The 18,464-nt window shown below is 39.3% G+C and overlaps 2 protein-coding genes across 3 annotated transcripts; one reads left to right on the forward strand and one right to left on the reverse strand.

The window, feature by feature from the left end:
- The first annotated feature begins 5,534 nt into the window (after positions 1-5,534).
- il17a/f1 (interleukin 17a/f1) lies at positions 5,535-7,338 on the forward strand. The gene is made up of 3 exons (XM_017475813.3): positions 5,535-5,624; positions 6,197-6,393; positions 6,858-7,338. The coding sequence occupies exons 1-3, from the start codon at positions 5,598-5,600 to the stop codon at positions 7,099-7,101; spliced, it is 468 nt and encodes a 155-aa protein (XP_017331302.1). The 5' UTR covers positions 5,535-5,597; the 3' UTR covers positions 7,102-7,338.
- A 1,696-nt stretch (positions 7,339-9,034) lies between these two features.
- stmn4l (stathmin-like 4, like) lies at positions 9,035-16,615 on the reverse strand. Of its 2 annotated transcripts, XM_017475276.2 has the most exons (7): positions 16,516-16,615; positions 14,514-14,559; positions 14,316-14,414; positions 13,486-13,691; positions 12,988-13,179; positions 10,098-10,115; positions 9,035-9,502 (listed from the first exon to the last, which is right to left on the reverse strand). In XM_017475276.2, exons 2-7 carry the CDS (start codon positions 14,524-14,526, stop codon positions 9,494-9,496), a joined length of 537 nt encoding a protein of 178 aa, XP_017330765.1. In that variant the 5' UTR covers positions 14,527-14,559; positions 16,516-16,615; the 3' UTR covers positions 9,035-9,493.
- Between the last annotated feature and the right edge of the window lie 1,849 nt (positions 16,616-18,464).

The raw sequence follows: 18,464 nt of genomic DNA on the forward strand, positions 1-18,464 counted from the left end.
GTACAGTGTAGCATAGTATAATGTATAGTACAGTATAGTATAGTACAATACTGTGTACTATAGTACAATGCAGTATAGTGTAGTATAGTATAGTACAGTGTAGTATAATATAGTATAGTACAGTATAATATAGTGTAGAATAGTATATTATAGTACAGCATAGTATAGTGTACAGTGGTGTAGTATAGTGTAGTGTAGTATTATCTAATCGGTACACTGTACACTGTACACTATCTATTGCAGTGATTATTACGGTATAATTAGTTTCATTCCCTTATCTCATCTTTCTAATTTCTGTCCCTCATGTTCTCCATAGCATGACTCTTTCATACCTGTATCAGAAGTGCTGATGCTGAAACCAGGCATCCTGTAAAGAACAAACGAGAGATCCACTTTGGTGTGGTTTTCTCTACGGTTGTGGCTCTATGTGGGTCACACACACAAAAAAACACTAAAATGCTTTATGATGACAAAAGCATCGAGTCGTTAAACTGCTGAGGAGTGTGACGGCTCAGGCCTTAATTCTCCAGTGAACCCTGACAGAACCCTTACAGTACCCTTACAGAACCCTCACAGAACCAAGTACCAAGACAGTACCAGCATCTTAAAGATAGGTAGAACCCTACAAGAGAGTGTTTCATTATCAGAAAGGGGAACTGTTAGAAAGGCTTCCGTGTAGAACTCATGAGGTAGAAATTTTGAGATAAATGTTTATCCTGAGATAAATTATTCTGATTTCATGTCCGCTAACTTTGTCCTTATTTTGCAGAAACAAAAAACACAGCACGCGTCCTCAGTTAAAACTATCCCAGAATACTGTTTATTATAAACCTGAATATAATAGAAAAAAAAAACTCTTAAAGCAGGATAAAACATTTGCACATTATTGTGATTAAAGATTTAATATCAGCTCATGCATAAATATTTAATATCAGCTCATGCATGTAAGCGCACGCGCATGTGTGTGTGTGTGTGTGCACGCATACACGCATGAGTTGATATTAAGTGTGTATTTGGGTCACACAGTAAAAAGCCCCCAGTTCCTGGATGCTCTCTCTCCTCTGAGCAAGATTCCTGGAAGTTTCGAAACTGACTTTATGTGGGTTAATGGAAAAAACAACAACTAATACATCAATCGAGCATGAAGCGATGAGCGAGCAGCCACAGGGGTAGAACCACCAGGTTAATACACACACACACAAAGAGTTTTAAATCTAACACTGAAATCAGCAATGTGATGTTTTAATCTGATAAAAGACCGTGATTTAAAATGTACTTTTGGGCAACTCCTTATGGCACGATTTTGATTTGGCCTGTGTGAAATGATCTGATCTGTTTTAGTTTCAAATAAATAAATAAATAAATAGATCAGCATCATCATCATCATCATCATCAACAACAACAACAATAATAAAATCATATTATAAAATAAAAATCCAAAGAACTTTTAAAGAACCCCTTGAATAACACTTTTTCTTAAAATATCAGAATAAGAAGGCTCTATATTGAATTATCCAAAGAACCCTTAGTTCTAAGCGTGCACTCTTTCTTCAAAGGTTCTTCAATGCTTCTTCGCAGCACCACAGGTTCTGCAAAGAACCTTCTTCTTGTCAAGAACCATTTTTCATTGTACAGGGTTCTTGAGTTGAGCTGTATGGTTCTTTGGAGATTAAAGAAGTTCTTGGTTTCATTATAGGTTCTTCAGAGCAGTGTATTGTTTCTTCAAGGTATCATCCCTGAAAAGGTTCAAATGAACCCTATAAGGTTCTTTGTGAGACTGGAAAAGGTTCTCCTGGAATCGCTCTTAAGAACCTTACTTTGGTTCCTTAAAGCACTAACTAAGGGTTTTTTTTTTTTAGAGAACATATGATAACATGGTTGCTATGAAGAACCATTTCTGTGTTTTTTTTTAGATGTTAAATAGATGGCTCTCTAAATAACTTCTTTTTGCAGCTTAAAAGGGTTCTCTAATAGCATCAGACTGAAAAAAAAACCCTAATTGGAACCTTCATTTCTAAGAGTGTGTGTATTAATGGGGTAAGAGTGCGGTACTGAAACTCCAAATTATTATAATATCTAGAACCTTTATAAGGTTTCTCTGAGCTCCTTTTAAACCTCAGCCACACACACACACTGATTATCTTCCTGAATATTCCGGATTCAAGATATGAAATGATTTGATATTGTATATAATATTAGTAGAATTTGTTTAATTGTCCTGTTTTATGGTTTGTTTATAAAACTCGACTGATGCAACAGTTCTTCTGAGTGTGAAACCGAGACACTCGAATGATTCAGTCTTTACACAAGCCTCACAATTTCGAACTCATGCGATCATGTGACCCATTATATTTCCAACACTTTTTATGTGTACTGAGAATATTAAATGATGTTTATACGAGGATTCAGGAGGATTCATGGGAATTCAGGAGGGTTTAGGAAGTGTGTGAAATCAGACTCAGACTCATAATGAGTACAATTTGAATGCATATTAATACATGCGTAGAGTTTAAAAACTTTTAGGGATTTTATGTCATGAATGTACCGAAAATATCCCATAATATTGAAGTGGGTTGGGGTTAATATAGCAAAAAAAAAAAAAAAATCAGTTCAGTCCAGTTCTGATCATCTTTATGTTTTTGATTTAAAAAAATAGACTTTTACACCAGTTTTACTCCGTGGTCACGCTCACGAAGGAATGAAGGAGAGAATAAACGGATGAAATGGAAAAGCGGCTTTGCGCTCTGTCGATGAGGAAGTGACGCGATTTGCCCTGAACAACATTAACGTCATTAACAGAAAGCAAGACCATCACACTCATATCACACACACACACACACACACACACACACACACACACACACACACTCACACACACGCACACACACTCAGTGGTGTGTGAAGATTTACACACATCACACATGGTGAAATGAATAATAGTGAATTTAAAAAATGTACATTAAAATAAACACATCTGTGAAACTTAATAATGAATTAACCACAACTGAGTTTTCACACGTCGTCTAGATTAGAATCTAATCTGAATATAATACCCGGAAATAATCTGATTAGATTCATTATACAGATTATATCATTTTTATTTGGTAATACATTTAGCACAAAAGACTTTATATGAACGTACATTAATATAACACACTGTGTGTGTGATGAAGTGAAGTTAGTGTTACACCCTGAAGGTGATTATATTCCTCTAACTGCACGTCCCCGAGTCTTTTATTCCTCTTACACCACGCTGATTTACCAACAATCACATTTTTCATTTATTAAAGAAAGACACATCATAGTTTATATATGTTTATAATTACATTTATAGTTCCGGGAAACCAGTTAGTTCCTGTTTCGCTTACGTTATAGCAGATATAAACACTCGTTCCCTCACCTGCCCTCTCTTTATTCTCTCTCTTTATTCTCTCTCTCTATTCTCTCTATTTTTCTCTCTCTTTATTCCCTCTCTCTATTCTCTCTCTTTATTCTCTCTCTTTATTCTCTCTCTTTATTCTCTCTCTCTATTCTCTCTCTTTATTCTCTCTCTTTATTCTCTCTCTCTATTCTCTTTCTCTATTCTCTCTCTTTATTCTCTCTCTTTATTCTCTCTCTTTATTCTCTCTCTCTATTCTCTCTCCCTATTCTCTCTCTTTATTCTCTCTCTCTATTCTCTCTCTCTATTCTCTTTCTTTATTCTCTCTCTTTATTCTCTCTCTCTATTCTCTTTCTCTATTCTCTCTCTTTATTCTCTCTCTTTATTCTCTCTCTTTATTCTCTCTCTTTATTCTCTCTCTCTATTCTCTCTCCCTATTCTCTCTCTTTATTCTCTCTCTCTATTCTCTCTCCCTATTCTCTCTCTTTATTCTCTCTCTCTATTCTCTCTCTTTATTCTCTCTCTCTATTCCCTCTCTCTATTCTCTCTCTCTATTCTCTTTCTTTATTCTCTCTCTCTATTCTCTCTCTTTATTCTCTCTCTTTATTCTCTCTCTCTATTCTCTCTCTCTATTCTCTCTCTTTATTCTCTCTCTTTATTCTCTCTCTCTATTCTCTCTCTCTATTCTCTCTCTTTATTCTCTCTCTCTATTCTCTCTCTTTATTCTCTCTCTCTATTCCCTCTCTCTATTCTCTCTCTCTATTCTCTTTCTTTATTCTCTCTCTCTATTCTCTCTCTTTATTCTCTCTCTTTATTCTCTCTCTCTATTCTCTCTCTCTATTCTCTCTCTCTATTCTCTCTCTTTCTTCTCTCTCTTTATTCTCTCTATTTATTCTCTCTCTCTATTCTCTCTCTATTCTCTCTCTCTATTCCCTCTCTCTATTCTCTCTCTTTATTCTCTCTCTTTATTCTCTCTCTCTATTCCCTCTCTCTATTCTCTCTCTTTATTCTCTCTCTCTCTTTATTCCCTCTCTATTCTCTCTCTCTTTATTCCCTCTCTCTATTCTCTCTCTTTATTCTCTCTTTATTCCCTCTCTTTATTTTCTCTCTCTATTCTCTCTTTATTCCCTCTCTCTATTCCCTTTCTCTACTCCCTCTCTCTATTCTCTCTATTTATTCACTCTCTATTTCCTATGTTTATTCTCTCTCTCTATTCTCTCTCTTTATTCTCTCTCTTTAAGTTAACAAGACAAAAAAAACGCAGCTTGTTACGCGTGTTGCGAGAGACTGTATAGAAGCGTAAACTCCTCTGTCCTGAAGATCTGTGAAAACTTAAAGTTACAGCGTTACCTCTGACTGTTACACAGCGCTGACACTGGAGACTCCTTCTATAAATGTGAAATAAACATCTCCTTACTTTAAGATAAATTCACATTATTAAAAGGTTTATTATCAGTGGAGAATGCGCTGTACACGTCCCTGTGAATGAGCCGTTACTATAGAAACTATAACGTTTCTCGTAGTACGAGCGCATTAATATAAACCTGCGCTACTGTCAGAGCTGCTGTTATAGAAAACTAATCAACACCTTCTGACCAATCACGATCCAGAACTCAGCAGCGCCATGGTGTAAAGCAAGATAAAGTATTTAACAATAGTAGTAATAGGCGTTTTTTAAAATTATGAATCAAATATTGGACGTAACAATCTCCTTTAACTTATTAATCAATGTTTACTCCATTAATAAGAAATAAGCAAACTGATATGAACTAACATGTTGATTATTAGGTGTTTGTTAATGTGGTTCATCGCTGTTAACCTCCACTGAGTATTGTTTGTAATGATGTTTACTAAAGCAGAAGATTGTGTTCGTTAAAGGAACCTGGATGTAAAGCGTTTCCAGATTCGAGGCGTGCACGTTCGATCGTTTTTATCGTTTCACTTTGTGGGAAAAAAAGTTTTAAAAAAAAGTTAAACGTTTCATTTTGACCTGAAGATTCATCGGGGTCAAAGGTTTGGATCTGCAGACTCATCACTATGACAACAGACAGTTGAGGTTTCCTGATTCGGTACATCAAAGTAAGCAACGCTCGTCAGAGGAAATACACTCCCACGCCACACACACTCCTCCTGCTATATATCTCAGAACCGTGTGTGCAGCAGGTACCAGACAGAACCACGGCAAGCGGAGAGAACCCGAACAACACAGCAGAACACAATGGCTTTAAAAATCATGCTCTTAACGGTGAGTTCTTTTTAAAAGTAGAGTCACTGAAGGGTCTTGATTATTTATTCAAATTTCACCGTAGTCTTTATCGCATAGAGAAAAGTAAGCACTTAAAAGAGCACTTTTAATGTCGAACCCAGTAACGGAGGGGTTCACTATCAGAGATGGTTACATACAGAGTCAGAAACTGGATGAAATTCACAGAAATCATGGAACTAAAACTTTATTTGAACTCTCTGAATACAGTTTTTATATCCATCTAAACACCAGAAACCATGTTTAGTCCATTTTTAAAAATGCATTTCTTATATTTAGAATTGTTAGATCTAGAACATTTCGTTTTTTCATCCTTCTAGACTCTAGACTCACTAATATTCTCAACCCCAAAAAGAAATGTGGTTTCCTATGAGAACCGCTTTCACAAACGCTTAAGAACACGCTTAAGATCTAGCCAACGTTTTTTGTTGTTTTTTTTTTCTTCTAATCACATCCTTATGGTTCTCCTGATGCACAAATGAACCGTTTCTTAATTAAATGTGAAAATGAAAACTGGTGTATTGGATGATGGTTACTTTTTTTTGTCTCCACAGTTGCCGTGTGTGATGATGATGATGATGGTTGCTCAGGCTGCTCCTTCGAAGCTTCAGGGAAAACTCGGCGCTCATCACAAACCTGAAGCCGATTCTCCCAAATATTACATCATCGGGAACCTGGAACATGACATCAAGCTGGCGTCACACTCCATCCGGCCCATCCAAAACGACTCCATCTCGCCCTGGGAATACATGTAAACACACATGTTTTTACAAATATATTATTATCTTCCTGAAAAATAAAATAGTTAGCCAGCTAGCAAAGTCACATTACGCCAGCTACTTATATTAAACACACACACACACACACACACACACACACACACACACACACACAACAAATAGCACACTTTACGTTATTACCGTGTTGCTTTCTAAAGAAAAGAAAAAACACAGCACTTTTTACTGTACACCGAGCTAGCTAACATGCTAACATGCTAGCCAACACGGTCACATTATATTAGCTAGTTATCTTAAACTGTGGGTGAGTAAAATAAAACATTCTGACTGTGTAAAGTGAATAAAATGAAACATTTTCAAGCCGTATAAATGTTGAAACCACGCATCATGTTGAAATTTTTTAATGTTTCATACTATTTACAACGTGTCTACATTACCCTATAACTGTTATTCATTTTATTTATTGGTATTTTTGCAGCTCCACGACCGATTCCAATCGGATTCCGTCTCAGCTCCACGAGGCCCGGTGTCTCCTGACCGGATGTTTAAACTGGAGCGGCGTCGAGACCATGGAGTGGGAGTCCAGGCGGATTTTCCGGCAGATTCCGATCCTGCAGAGAGTCCGTGGCGACGACAAAAACTACTACTTCAGACTGGAGTATAAAACAGTCTCAGTGGGATGCACCTGCGTCCGGCCGTACGTCGAGCAGATAGGACGCTGATGTTTCTGTGGATCTATATTACTGACTCTCTATTGTTATTATTATTATTATTGTTATTATTATTATTATTATTATTATTATTATTTATGTATCACTTACTTACCTTTTATGAGATTTTCTTTTATTTATTAGTTTAATAAGAACTTCATGCAGGTTTTTCAGAATGTGTGTTAGATCTGTTATTTATTCACTGAAGTATGTTTGAGGATGGAAAGTGAATTAAATTAATTTATTAAACAAATCAAACTGGTGATGTATTATTTCTTTCTTTGCATGAGTGAATGTCGAACCGGTACTAGCACCGGCATTTTAAGCACACACCCGGAATCGGGAAAAACAACAGGGCTTTGTGGTTACCTGATGTTGGAATGTCCATACACTGTGTTTTACCCATGATGCACTGCGTTTGAGTAAATATACACTTTAGATGAGTTTGTAATGAAATGAATTGAGCTTGTAGAAATCAGTAATTAGCCTTACTAACTTGCTACCAGCTAGTGTCTGTAAAAGCGACAGATCTATAAAACACAGGGAACAGGGAGGTTCCTCAAGGTTCTGGTGTAGGAATGATATTATTCTTCTTTTCTACCCAGCCTGTGATGACGGGCGTGATGTTGGCTTTCACGTCTATGCTGACGATACACGATTATCTCATGAAAAATCACAAACAACTTAATGAATTTAAAACGTCCTTCTCCTTAAAGCTGCAGTTTAGAAGGTTGGTGAAAGATCGTCTGACTCACAGGGAAGAAGCATCGCTATAACTGCATTATCATGAGAAACTTTCCGCTTTATAAGCTGGAGACTTTCGTGACGTGTTGTTGTTGTTGTTGTTGTTTATTTACAGACGCTTCAGCGTGATCAGAATGCAGCCGCTCACCAACAGAAGAAACAGAAGCTCAGAGCTCACCGCAGATCTACATTACGGTTCTGACCCGAATACACAAGTCCTCCTTGTGACGCTTGGAGCTCTGACGTATCTCCCGAAGGAGTTTAACCCGTCTCACACACTTCACTCAGCTGATCGGGATTACTGCTAATCACAGCTCAGCCGCGGGAACGCACTCATCTACGTCACCTCTAAACAAAGGATTAGGAAAACGTTATTCTTAGCTTTTTGTACTTTCGTCTTGTTAAATAAACTTTACGTTTTGCAGCAATTCTCACAGTGACTTTATTATCGACTCTAGATCGTCGCAGTCGAATCTTTTGTGTTTTACGCACTTTGAGATTTTGAACGCAATGAAAACGGCTCTTGAAATGATCGTAAATGATTATTATTTTACTGTTCAACCTTCAGAAACCCATCTCAGAAACCCATCTTCATTTCCGATAAATAACAGATAAACAGATATGTGGTGTTTTATATGTGTGTTATATATATATGTATATATATTTATGTTTATATATCATTTCCAGCAGCAGGAATCGGTTGATAAAACACACAAACACACACACACACACACACACACACACACACACACACACACACACACACACACACACACATACACACGCACTCCTGCTGATTGGTGGACTGAATTATAATATGGTCAGAATGTTTGGTTTGAAAGCTGTGGACCTGCTGTTTGACTGTTTTACCTTGAAAAGTGAACAGTGAAGAAACAGGAATATAAACGCACGTAAACAAAATACAGAATATCTTTTCTTTTTACTGTAAAGACTGACTCTACGTGGATTTGCAATAGTGATTTTTCTTCTTCTCTGATCTCTGTGACAAGAAGAAGTTTTAAAGTCAAGCCTGTACATCAGGTAATTCCTGAATAATTAACACTGCGTTCACACCAGCGAGTGATCAATCACACATAGTTTGTCTTTTGTGGGCGTGGCCTGTTCAGAAACAGTAGTAAATGGTGAGAGCACCATCACAGGGCTGAGTGAATTAAAAAAAAAAAAAAAAAAACTAAAGCCGTAGCACACAGCAGTTCTTTAATGCCCTTCGCATCTAAAATATATTACAATTTCTGTACAGCAAAATCGAACAGCCAAATCAGAAACCAGCTGATCATGGAGGCATTGGAACATATTCACAGCAAACAAGAGGATTCGAGGTCTCGTTTTAACAAAACAGGCACAAGAATGTCCAAAAACACACACACACACACTCAGTTTTGGCACAGTTGGCTCCTCGTATTAAATTAGCGCTGCTCCTGTGTCCGACTCTGCTGGAAAACCAGTCACTCTGTGTCTCGTCTCGCAAAAAAACGGCCGCTCAAAAGCCATCGTAACCGTAGTAACAACGTCACAAACGTTCTGTGATTTTCGCTTTTTTTTTGTGATTGTTTGTTTTCCCCAAAAAGCTAATAAAGCTCACGGCTTTATCGTATTCAGTCCTTTGGTCAGATCAGGATCCAAAAATGTTCAGAAGACCTCAAGGCACCTGGAACATAAAGGCCAGAGACACCGAGGTTAGGAGCAGGACCACGCAAAACACGCACACACACACACACACACATACACAAAAAAACACCCGCACACACACGGAAACTGAGTTTTACACACTTTATCAGGTCATGCAAGCATTAAAACAAACAGGGATTAGCACCATGGGTCACATGATTCACTTCCTCTCGTACTGTAACCGTTATCTTTTTTGACATTCCCCCCGACACAATAAAGCTAACAAAGCTAATACACACCAACAGTGACTACACAAACTACAAGTTTACGTTCTTACATCATCACAAAGACATTTCCTTTAAGGCTAAAAACATGCAAAACTCCACGTGACGAGGAAATTAAAGACGTGCCAGTCGCTAACGAGCGTTCGTCTTTCTCTCAGCTACTGAAGCTCAGAAATGACACCCTAATCACACATTTCTGTTCCTGACACACCCATTATTACATCACAACATCAACCCTCAGGCCAGATTTCCCCTGTGTGACAGCTGAGAGAAATCTAAATGAAAGGGACAGCACAGTGTTTCTGTGTTCTACTGCCAGTCCACCTCCATCTGCGCTTTCGTTTTCCTCACCTCCTCAGCGTGCTTCTCCTGCAAGACAAAAACAACAACAGAGAAAAAAACATGAAATATCACCTCACACGTACCCTGCACTGTAAACAGTAAACAGTGAGCGCACTAGCATTATTAGCAGTGACGTTAGCCTACATGAAGGTCTACATGATCTGTAGTTCAAATGCTAAGCGTGTACTGAAATGCTAATTTCATTTTTAAAAATGCTAATATGATTTAAGATGCTAGCACATTCAAATGTAAATCTGGCTAAAGTGCTACATTTTTGGATTTGGCATGATAATGATTTAGCATGGTCTGCTATGCTATTCATTAAGCTTGGTAATAATTTGTATTTACAGTTAATTTTTTTATATCACCACTTTTTATTTGAAGTTAAATAGCTGAAATTACTTCAGGTATAAAGATTAAAAGCATATTTGCATATCGTGTTAGCATGTGCTAGCATTTTAAGTCATATTTGAGTTAGTATTTCAGATTAACAAAGATGTAAATGCTAACTGATCCAGCACTGATCCAGTACAGTAGTCATAGAAGCTAGCATTTGTGTTTGTTAGCATGGATTTGAGCGTTTGTGAACTTTAGTTTGTGGGCGTTAGCGCATGTTGGTGTTTGTGGACGTTGGCGCGTGTTGGTGTTTGTGGACGTTGGCGCGTGTTAGTGTTTGTGTGCGTTTACGAGTGTTAGTGTTTGTGGATGTTAACGCCTTTAGTGTTTGTGTGCGTTTACGAGTGTTAGTGTTTGTGGATGTTAACGCCTTTAGTGTTTGTGTGCGTTTACGAGTGTTAGTGTTTGTGGATGTTAACGCCTTTAGTGTTTGTGGGCGTTAAAGCGTGTTGGTGTTTGTGGACGTTGACGAGTGTTAGTGTTTGTGTGCGTTTGCGAGTGTTAGTGTTTGTGGATGTTAACGCCTTTAGTGTTTGTGGGCGTTAACGCGTGTTAGTGTTTGTGGACGTTAGCGCGTGTTAGTGTTTGTGGGCGTTAACGCGTGTTAGTGTTTGTGGGCGTTAACGCGTGTTAGTGTTTGTGGGCGTTAACGCGTGTTAGTGTTTGTGGACGTTAGCGCGTGTTAGTGTTTGTGGGCGTTAACGCGTGTTGGTGTTTGTGGGTGTTAGCGCGTGTTAGTGTTTGTGGACGTTAACGCGTGTTAGTGTTTGTGGACGTTAACGCGTGTTAGTGTTTGTGGACGTTAGCGCCTTTAGTGTTTGTGGACGTTAGCGCGTGTTAGTGTTTGTGGGCGTTAACGCGTGTTGGTGTTTGTGGGTGTTAGCGCGTGTTAGTGTTTGTGGACGTTAACGCGTGTTAGTGTTTGTGGACGTTAACGCGTGTTAGTGTTTGTGGACGTTAGCGCCTTTAGTGTTTGTGGACATTAACGCGTGTTAGTGTTTGTGGACGTTAACGCGTGTTAGTGTTTGTGGGCGTTAACGCGTGTTAGTGTTTGTGGACATTAACGCGTGTTAGTGTTTGTGGACGTTAGCGCCTTTAGTGTTTGTGGACATTAACGCGTGTTAGTGTTTGTGGACGTTAACGCGTGTTAGTGTTTGTGGGCGTTAACGCGTGTTAGTGTTTGTGGACATTAACGCGTGTTAGTGTTTGTGGACGTTAGCGCCTTTAGTGTTTGTGGACATTAACGCGTGTTAGTGTTTGTGGACGTTAGCGCATTAGTGTTTGTGGACGTTGGCACGTGTTAGTGTTTGTGGACGTTAACGAGTGTTAGTGTTTGTGTGCATTTACGAGTGTTAGTGTTTGTGGGCGTTAACGCGTGTTGGTGTTTGTGTGCGTTTACGAGTGTTTGTGGGCGTTAACGCGTGTTAGTGTTTGTGTGCGTTTACGAGTGTTAGTGTTTGTGGGAGTTAACGCGTGTTAGTGTTTGTGGACGTTAACGCGTGTTGGTGTTTGTGGACGTTAGCGCGTGTTAGTGTTTGTGGACGTTGGCGCGTGTTGGTGTTTGTGGACGTTGACGAGTGTTAGTGTTTGTGGACGTTAACGCCTTTAGTGTTTGTGGACATTAATGCGTGTTAGTGTTTGTGGACGTTAGCGCGTGTTAGTGTTTGTGGGTGTTAGCGCGTGTTGGTGTTTGTGTGCGTTAGCGCGTGTTAATGTTTGTGGACGTTGGCGCGTGTTAATGTTTGTGGACGTTAACGCGTTAGTGTTTGTGGGTGTTAGCGCGTGTTAATGTTTGTGGACGTTAACGCGTGTTAGTGTTTGTGGGTGTTAGCGCGTGTTGGTGTTTGTGTGCGTTAGCGCGTGTTAATGTTTGTGGACGTTGGCGCGTGTTAGTGTTTGTGGACGTTAACGCGTGTTAATGTTTGTGGACGTTAACGCGTTAGTGTTTGTGGGTGTTAGCGCGTGTTAATGTTTGTGGACGTTAACGCGTGTTAGTGTTTGTGGGCGTTAGCGCGTGTTGGTGTTTGTGTGCGTTAGCGCGTGTTGGTGTTTGTGGACATTAGCGCGTGTTGGTGTTTGTGTGCGTGAGCACGTGTTGGTGTTTGTGGATGTTAGCGTGTGTTAGTGTTTGTGGACGTTAACGCGTGTTGGTGTTTGTGGATGTTAGCGCGTGTTGGTGTTTGTGGGTGTTAGCGCGTGTTGGTGTTTGTGGGTGTTAGCGCGTGTTAGTTTTTGTGGACGTTAACGCGTGTTAGTGTTTGTGGACGTTAACGCGTGTTAGTGTTTGTGGACGTTAGCGCGTGTTGGTGTTTGTGTGCGTTAGCGCGTGTTGGTGTTTGTGGACGTTAACGCGTGTCGGTGTTTGTGGACGTTAGCATGTGTTAGTGTTTGTGGGCGTTAACGCGTGTTAGTGTTTGTGGACGTTAGCGCGTGTTGGTGTTTGTGGATGTTAGCGCATGTTGGTGTTTGTGGACGTTAGCGTGTGTTAGCGTTGGTGCCTCACCTTCTCCTGCAGACGCTCGAGCATGGCAGCGATGTAAGCTTCTCTGTTCTCCTTGTTGATCTCCATCCTCTGCTCCAGCTTCTCTTTGGCCATTTTGATGAAGTTGTTGTGTTCCACTGCGGCTTTCTGAGCCACTTCACGCTCGTGCTCTCGCTTTTCAGCCAAATGTTTCAGAAGTTCGGCCTCCTGACCCTGAAACACACACAAGCAGCGTTATAAAGCTAGGATTAGCTAGATAATTATTGCTAACAGTTGCACCGTAACACCTTGCACTTCATTCAGGTGCTAACAATCCAAACTATTAACAAATAACAATGAGTTCTGGATTGTGATTGGCCCAAATGTTGAAGGTTGATTCATTTCCTATAATGCAAGCTCTGACAGTAGCGCAGGTGCAGCTGTTATAGAAAGTTAATCAAGACTTTCTGACCAATCACAATCCAGAATTCAACAGCACCGTGGTGTAATAGTGAACTATTTACAGTGATAATGTCTTACCTTCCTCCTCTCCTCTGCTGCGTCCAGCTTTTTCTGGATCTCCTCCAGCGAGGGGTCTCTGCGGGGAGGGATGGTGGGATTAAACTCTCTCTGGCCGTCAAATGATGGCGGCCTCAGGATGACCTCGAAGGCTTGACCCGAGGAACGCTTGTTCAGCTCGATTACCTCCATGTCTTTGATAAGGCACAAGTTCAGATCCACCACACCTGCACAGAAATACCACACACATCACCCCTTCATAACATTAACAATAATAATAAGAAGAAGAAGAGGAAGAAGATGAAGAAGAATATATATATATATATATATATATATATATATATATATATATATATATATATATATATAGCCATAAGCAGCGACCTGCAGGGTCCAAGGACTTCACAAAAAGGTCAAATCCCATAGATTAACATAATGCTGATGTTTTGTGCTCAGTGTGAACCATATGAAATGCCCACTGAAATCATGTTTATCCGTGCTGAATGGATGCGTGTTTAAATTTATAGCTATCTAGATTTTTCTAGCCTATAAAATGCGAACTGATTGATGGCCAATCTTTTCTTCCTCCACATGATCTTGGCCAAGTACAGAACAGTGGCATGATAAAACATCAAAGATGTATTTTTTTTATGTATGTTTTAAAAATGTAATAGCAAACATAGTGTTTAATCTAATAAAAAAAAAAAAAAAACCCAAACAGTGGCTGAACTCCCTAACTGACCTAACGGGCGTGGTCTAATCTTCTAATCTTCTAATGAGAACACTACATTGACATCCCTCTGTCTGAGTACAGGTAATCAATGTGTGTGTGTGTGTGTGTGTGTGTGTACCTTGGTGGGTTTTTTTGGTGGTTTTCTCTTTAGACTCTGCAAGGATGCAGGAGCAGAAGTAGGCCACCAGGGGGAGCTCCTTCATCTTCTCTCTGTAAGCTGCAGGAAAACACACACAGGGACACGTTTAACCCTTTATGTACTGTTGTAAAGCACGTACGCACGTACACACACACACACACACACACGCACACGTACCTGTGAGAGTCATTGTTTTGTCTCTGAGGGTGAGTCTGCACTGAACCTGTGAGGAAAAATTTTTAAAAAGATGATGTCATCAGGCATCAGGTACTGAGATGATGTAATGATGTCATCATTCCTCACTGAGGTGTGTCATAAATATGGTTTATATATTTGGTTATATATTTGTATATAATATGGTTTATATTCCTAAAACGTAAAAAAATAAATAAAAATAAAAATAAAAATAAATAAATAAAACATCGTTAAACCATTCCAAACAGCAAACAGGAAGTAAAGAGGCGTATCAGACACCTGAGACCTCTAACTAATTAAAAATGAACATGTCTATGCTAACTGCAGACAAATTCTTGCCGGTGAAGTTCATTTTCTTTAAGTAATATTTGCTGAGTGTAGAAGCTAGCTAGCAAAATAACATTACTGCTGTACAGAATGCTAATGCTGCATTAATGAACTGTCGTATTAATAAACCTTAGAAAGCAGCAGATCAAATCTCCTGTACGTTGTTGTATTACTGCGGTCACTTTTATTTTCTGCATTCATTTCAATCTTTTTCATACTTGGATGAAGTGTTCTGACTTTTCTTTCTCTCTCTCTCTCTCTCTCTCTCTCTCTCTCCCTCTCTACTTCCCACACTTAACTTTTTTAAAGAAATATTACTCACTGTGCTCTTTACTCTCTCACACACACACATTACTCTCTCTCTCTCTCTCTCTCTCTCTCTCTCTCTCTCTCTCTCTCTCCCTGTGCCTCCACATACACCCCCACCCCACTTTCTCACACCTACATACACACATTTAGTCTGCACGAACGGCGCGTGCTGATTTTAACGCGTAGGCCAATTCGTGCATAAAACTTCTCTGTTTCCCACAATGTGCACGTTATCATTAATAACTCAAACAAATCTCACTTTCATTATTTATACACGTGCATTTTTGCATTTAATATCTAATATAAAATCTAATTTGGTATCTAATAAACAGTTTTTACATTATTTTTCATTTGAAAATATATATAATATAAAATATATAGATACAATGAAAACTGAAAAGAATTTACAGTATAAAAGTGTTGTTATATAATATCAATTATGTACAATAATGATATAATAATACAATTTAATGTAATAAACAATTTTGTACAAAATTTAGTAATTTCTTTTTTTTGAACCATTGAGTGTGTGTGTGTGTGTGTGTGTGTGTGTAGGCTGCAGAGGCCAACGCACACCAGCTACTACGCTACACACACACACACACACACACACACACACACACACACACACACACACACACACACACACACACACACTTTATGTAAAAAAATCTTTCTGCACACTTTAATGCACTGTAATGTTTCCAAATGATTCATAATGATTCATTTAAACGATTCCAAATGACTCCTAATGATTCATAGCAGTTTGGAATGATTCATAATCAAATTGAAATCTTTAATACATTTGCACGGATTCATAAAGATTCCTAACAACACAAAATGATTTGTAATGATTCACCAAGACACTGACTGATGCTTAAATATTCATATTAATAAGCAAATGCAAAGATTTACATAAATATTCATATAGATTTACTTGAACAAAGCTGCAAATGTAAGAAACATGCTGTGAATAAATCAGTGTATTTGTTCTCTTCCACTCTGCACTTCTAACTCAAACCATGTGATGATGTCATTCTGCGATGATGTCATCTCACATGCACAAGTCTCCCTAGCTTCACAAATGCATGCATATTTAAAAGCTTAATTAGCTTATAACTGAATAATGCATGCACTTATACACTTTACATGCCCAATTATAGCATTATTAAAGAATTCACTGAAGAACCTTAAAGCAACTCATGACATCACTTCTGCTCTCTTTGTCTATAATCTGTGCTGAGCAGATGAACGAGCAGAACGTGTGTGAGAGAGTGTGTGTGAGAGTGTGTGGAAGAGTTTAAGTGTGTGTGTGTGTGTGTGTGCTGGTGTAAAGCTGAGATCTTACCTCCGCTCTTCGGTGTGATATCTGTGTGTCTGTGTGCTTTGTCTCGTCTCTCTGCTGCTGTTTGACGGCGCAGCATCAGCACCACTTCTGCTCTTTAAAGCATTACATCACCTCCCTGCGCTCTGATTGGCTGAGAGGTGTGCAGCGCTCTGATTGGCTGAGAAGATGGCGGGAGGGGACGGGGGGGTGGTTAACTCTTTGTTCGAGGAGCTGCAAAGATTTACATATCAATACAATATGTGCTGAAAGCGGTGCGGGAAATAATGTTAATCATCTTTAGTTGTATTTGAAAGAACATTTCAGAGATGCGGAGCTTTATTTCTTTGAATTATTTTGCAGCATCGTTAATTAAAATATTTCAGCAGGTTAATTTCTTTCCCACTTACACAGAATGGGTGTGTTCTGAATAAGACATCTGACGTGGCAAGCTTCCTAACTGGAATTCCCTGTGATAGGAAAACACAGCTGTAAGGTTCTACACAGATGCTGCAAGGGTTCCCCTAAACGTCTACGCATCCGCTTAGAACTTCATACACATCTAGATTACTGAACACTCTCCTGGTGTTTGCATGATCAAATATTTCATTTTTAAGCAGCAAATGTTTTAGCAGGATCTTTCTTTTCGCCTTTCTGTAGAAAGTCCGAGTCGGTCCAAAAGCTAGAACTGAAAAAATGAGACGCTGTGGAGAACCCTGATCCCGGCATGAAGGAGGAAGTGTTCTCTCGAAGATACACTTTTAGAAAAAGGTTCTTCAGTAGGTTCTTTGCATAGTTAAGGTTTCTTGGAAGCTCTCTCGTAGGGCTCTACACACAAACAGTCCTTCAGAGGGACAACCCAAGAACCCTGAAGGGTTCTAGATTTGAGGTTTGGTACTAAGAGTAGGAACGGCTTGAAAAAGTTTCTACAGGAGGTCAAAATATTTAAATCTAATTAAATGCATCTAGAACTGAGACACGGAATAAGAAACTGACCCTTACGGCTTTTCTAAATCTGCATGTCTGGGAACATTTTCCTCCGAGTTCTGCGGGAGAACTTTATTAAAGCGGTTCTTTTCAGTAACGGTGATGACAGATCGGCCGTGTTTAATGAGTCATCGCTGATTAAAGTCTGTGAGAAATCAAAGTCATCTCACTCAGGCTTTTAAATAGAAATGAGACACTTTACGAGACAGAGAGGTTCAATCTAGCACCGGTTCTTCTCAGTGTCTCTCTAAGAAATCCCTTCTGGTTCTGCGTAGAGTGTTTCCACATTAGTTTAGGAAGAACTCTTGATATTCAGCATGCTCATGAAATCCCACAATGCACTGTGTTGCATCAGCTAGTGGTGCAACCCTACAGAATCACATAAGGTTCTAAGTAGAACCCTTACATAAGTGCTCGTTATTTTCTGATTGTGAAGAGCTGAAAATTGAGCTGTTTAGCCCTCGGCCGTCACTTTTGGTTCTTTAAGAGTTCATTGGTTGATTATGGATACAGAGCCTCCTAAGAGGGTTCTACTTGTTGCAAGTTCCACGTAGAACATTTAAGGGTTCTCCATAGAAAGACAAAATGAACCTTTAAGGGTGTTATATAGACTATTTTCATCCTATAATGTTAGAAAGAAAAGGTATTTCAAGGGTTCTTTAAGGTGTCATTGGATAATTATGAGTTCTCGGGTTCGAAAAAGTGGCCGGACGGGAAACACTCTACACACAGAACTGCAGAACCCTTCAGCGTTCTATACGTTCTAAGGGTGTAGAGCAGGGTTCTGGAGGCTCACTTTGTGCTGTACACCTGAGGAAGTTCTGGAGCGGATGATCCGGCTCTCTGGAAGCAGAACCAGGTGTGTTTGGAGAATGAAGAACGTGAAAGCATGCAGCAGAGTGAGGCTTCAGAACCGGAGCAAACAGAATACCCATAATGCACCTGTATATACTGTACATGTAATAACGCAGAGGTGGTTAAAGTGA

Source organism: Ictalurus punctatus, chromosome 9, assembly GCF_001660625.3.
Source record: "Ictalurus punctatus breed USDA103 chromosome 9, Coco_2.0, whole genome shotgun sequence".
NCBI classification, from domain to species: Eukaryota; Metazoa; Chordata; class Actinopteri; order Siluriformes; family Ictaluridae; genus Ictalurus; species Ictalurus punctatus.

Excerpts from the sequence above, each read along its gene's own strand:
- stmn4l (XM_017475276.2), bottom strand. Across the intron at positions 13,692-14,315 it reads CACCAAAAAAACCCACCAAG|GTGTGGTGGATCTGAACTTG; the intron begins GTACACACACAC and ends ATTTCTGTGCAG. Across the intron at positions 13,180-13,485 it reads CAGCAGAGGAGAGGAGGAAG|GGTCAGGAGGCCGAACTTCT; the intron begins GTAAGACATTAT and ends TGTGTGTTTCAG.
- il17a/f1 (XM_017475813.3), top strand. The coding sequence starts at position 5,598 with ATGGCTTTAAAAATCATGCTCTTAACG. Across the intron at positions 5,625-6,196 it reads TAAAAATCATGCTCTTAACG|TTGCCGTGTGTGATGATGAT; the intron begins GTGAGTTCTTTT and ends TTGTCTCCACAG. Across the intron at positions 6,394-6,857 it reads ATCTCGCCCTGGGAATACAT|CTCCACGACCGATTCCAATC; the intron begins GTAAACACACAT and ends GTATTTTTGCAG.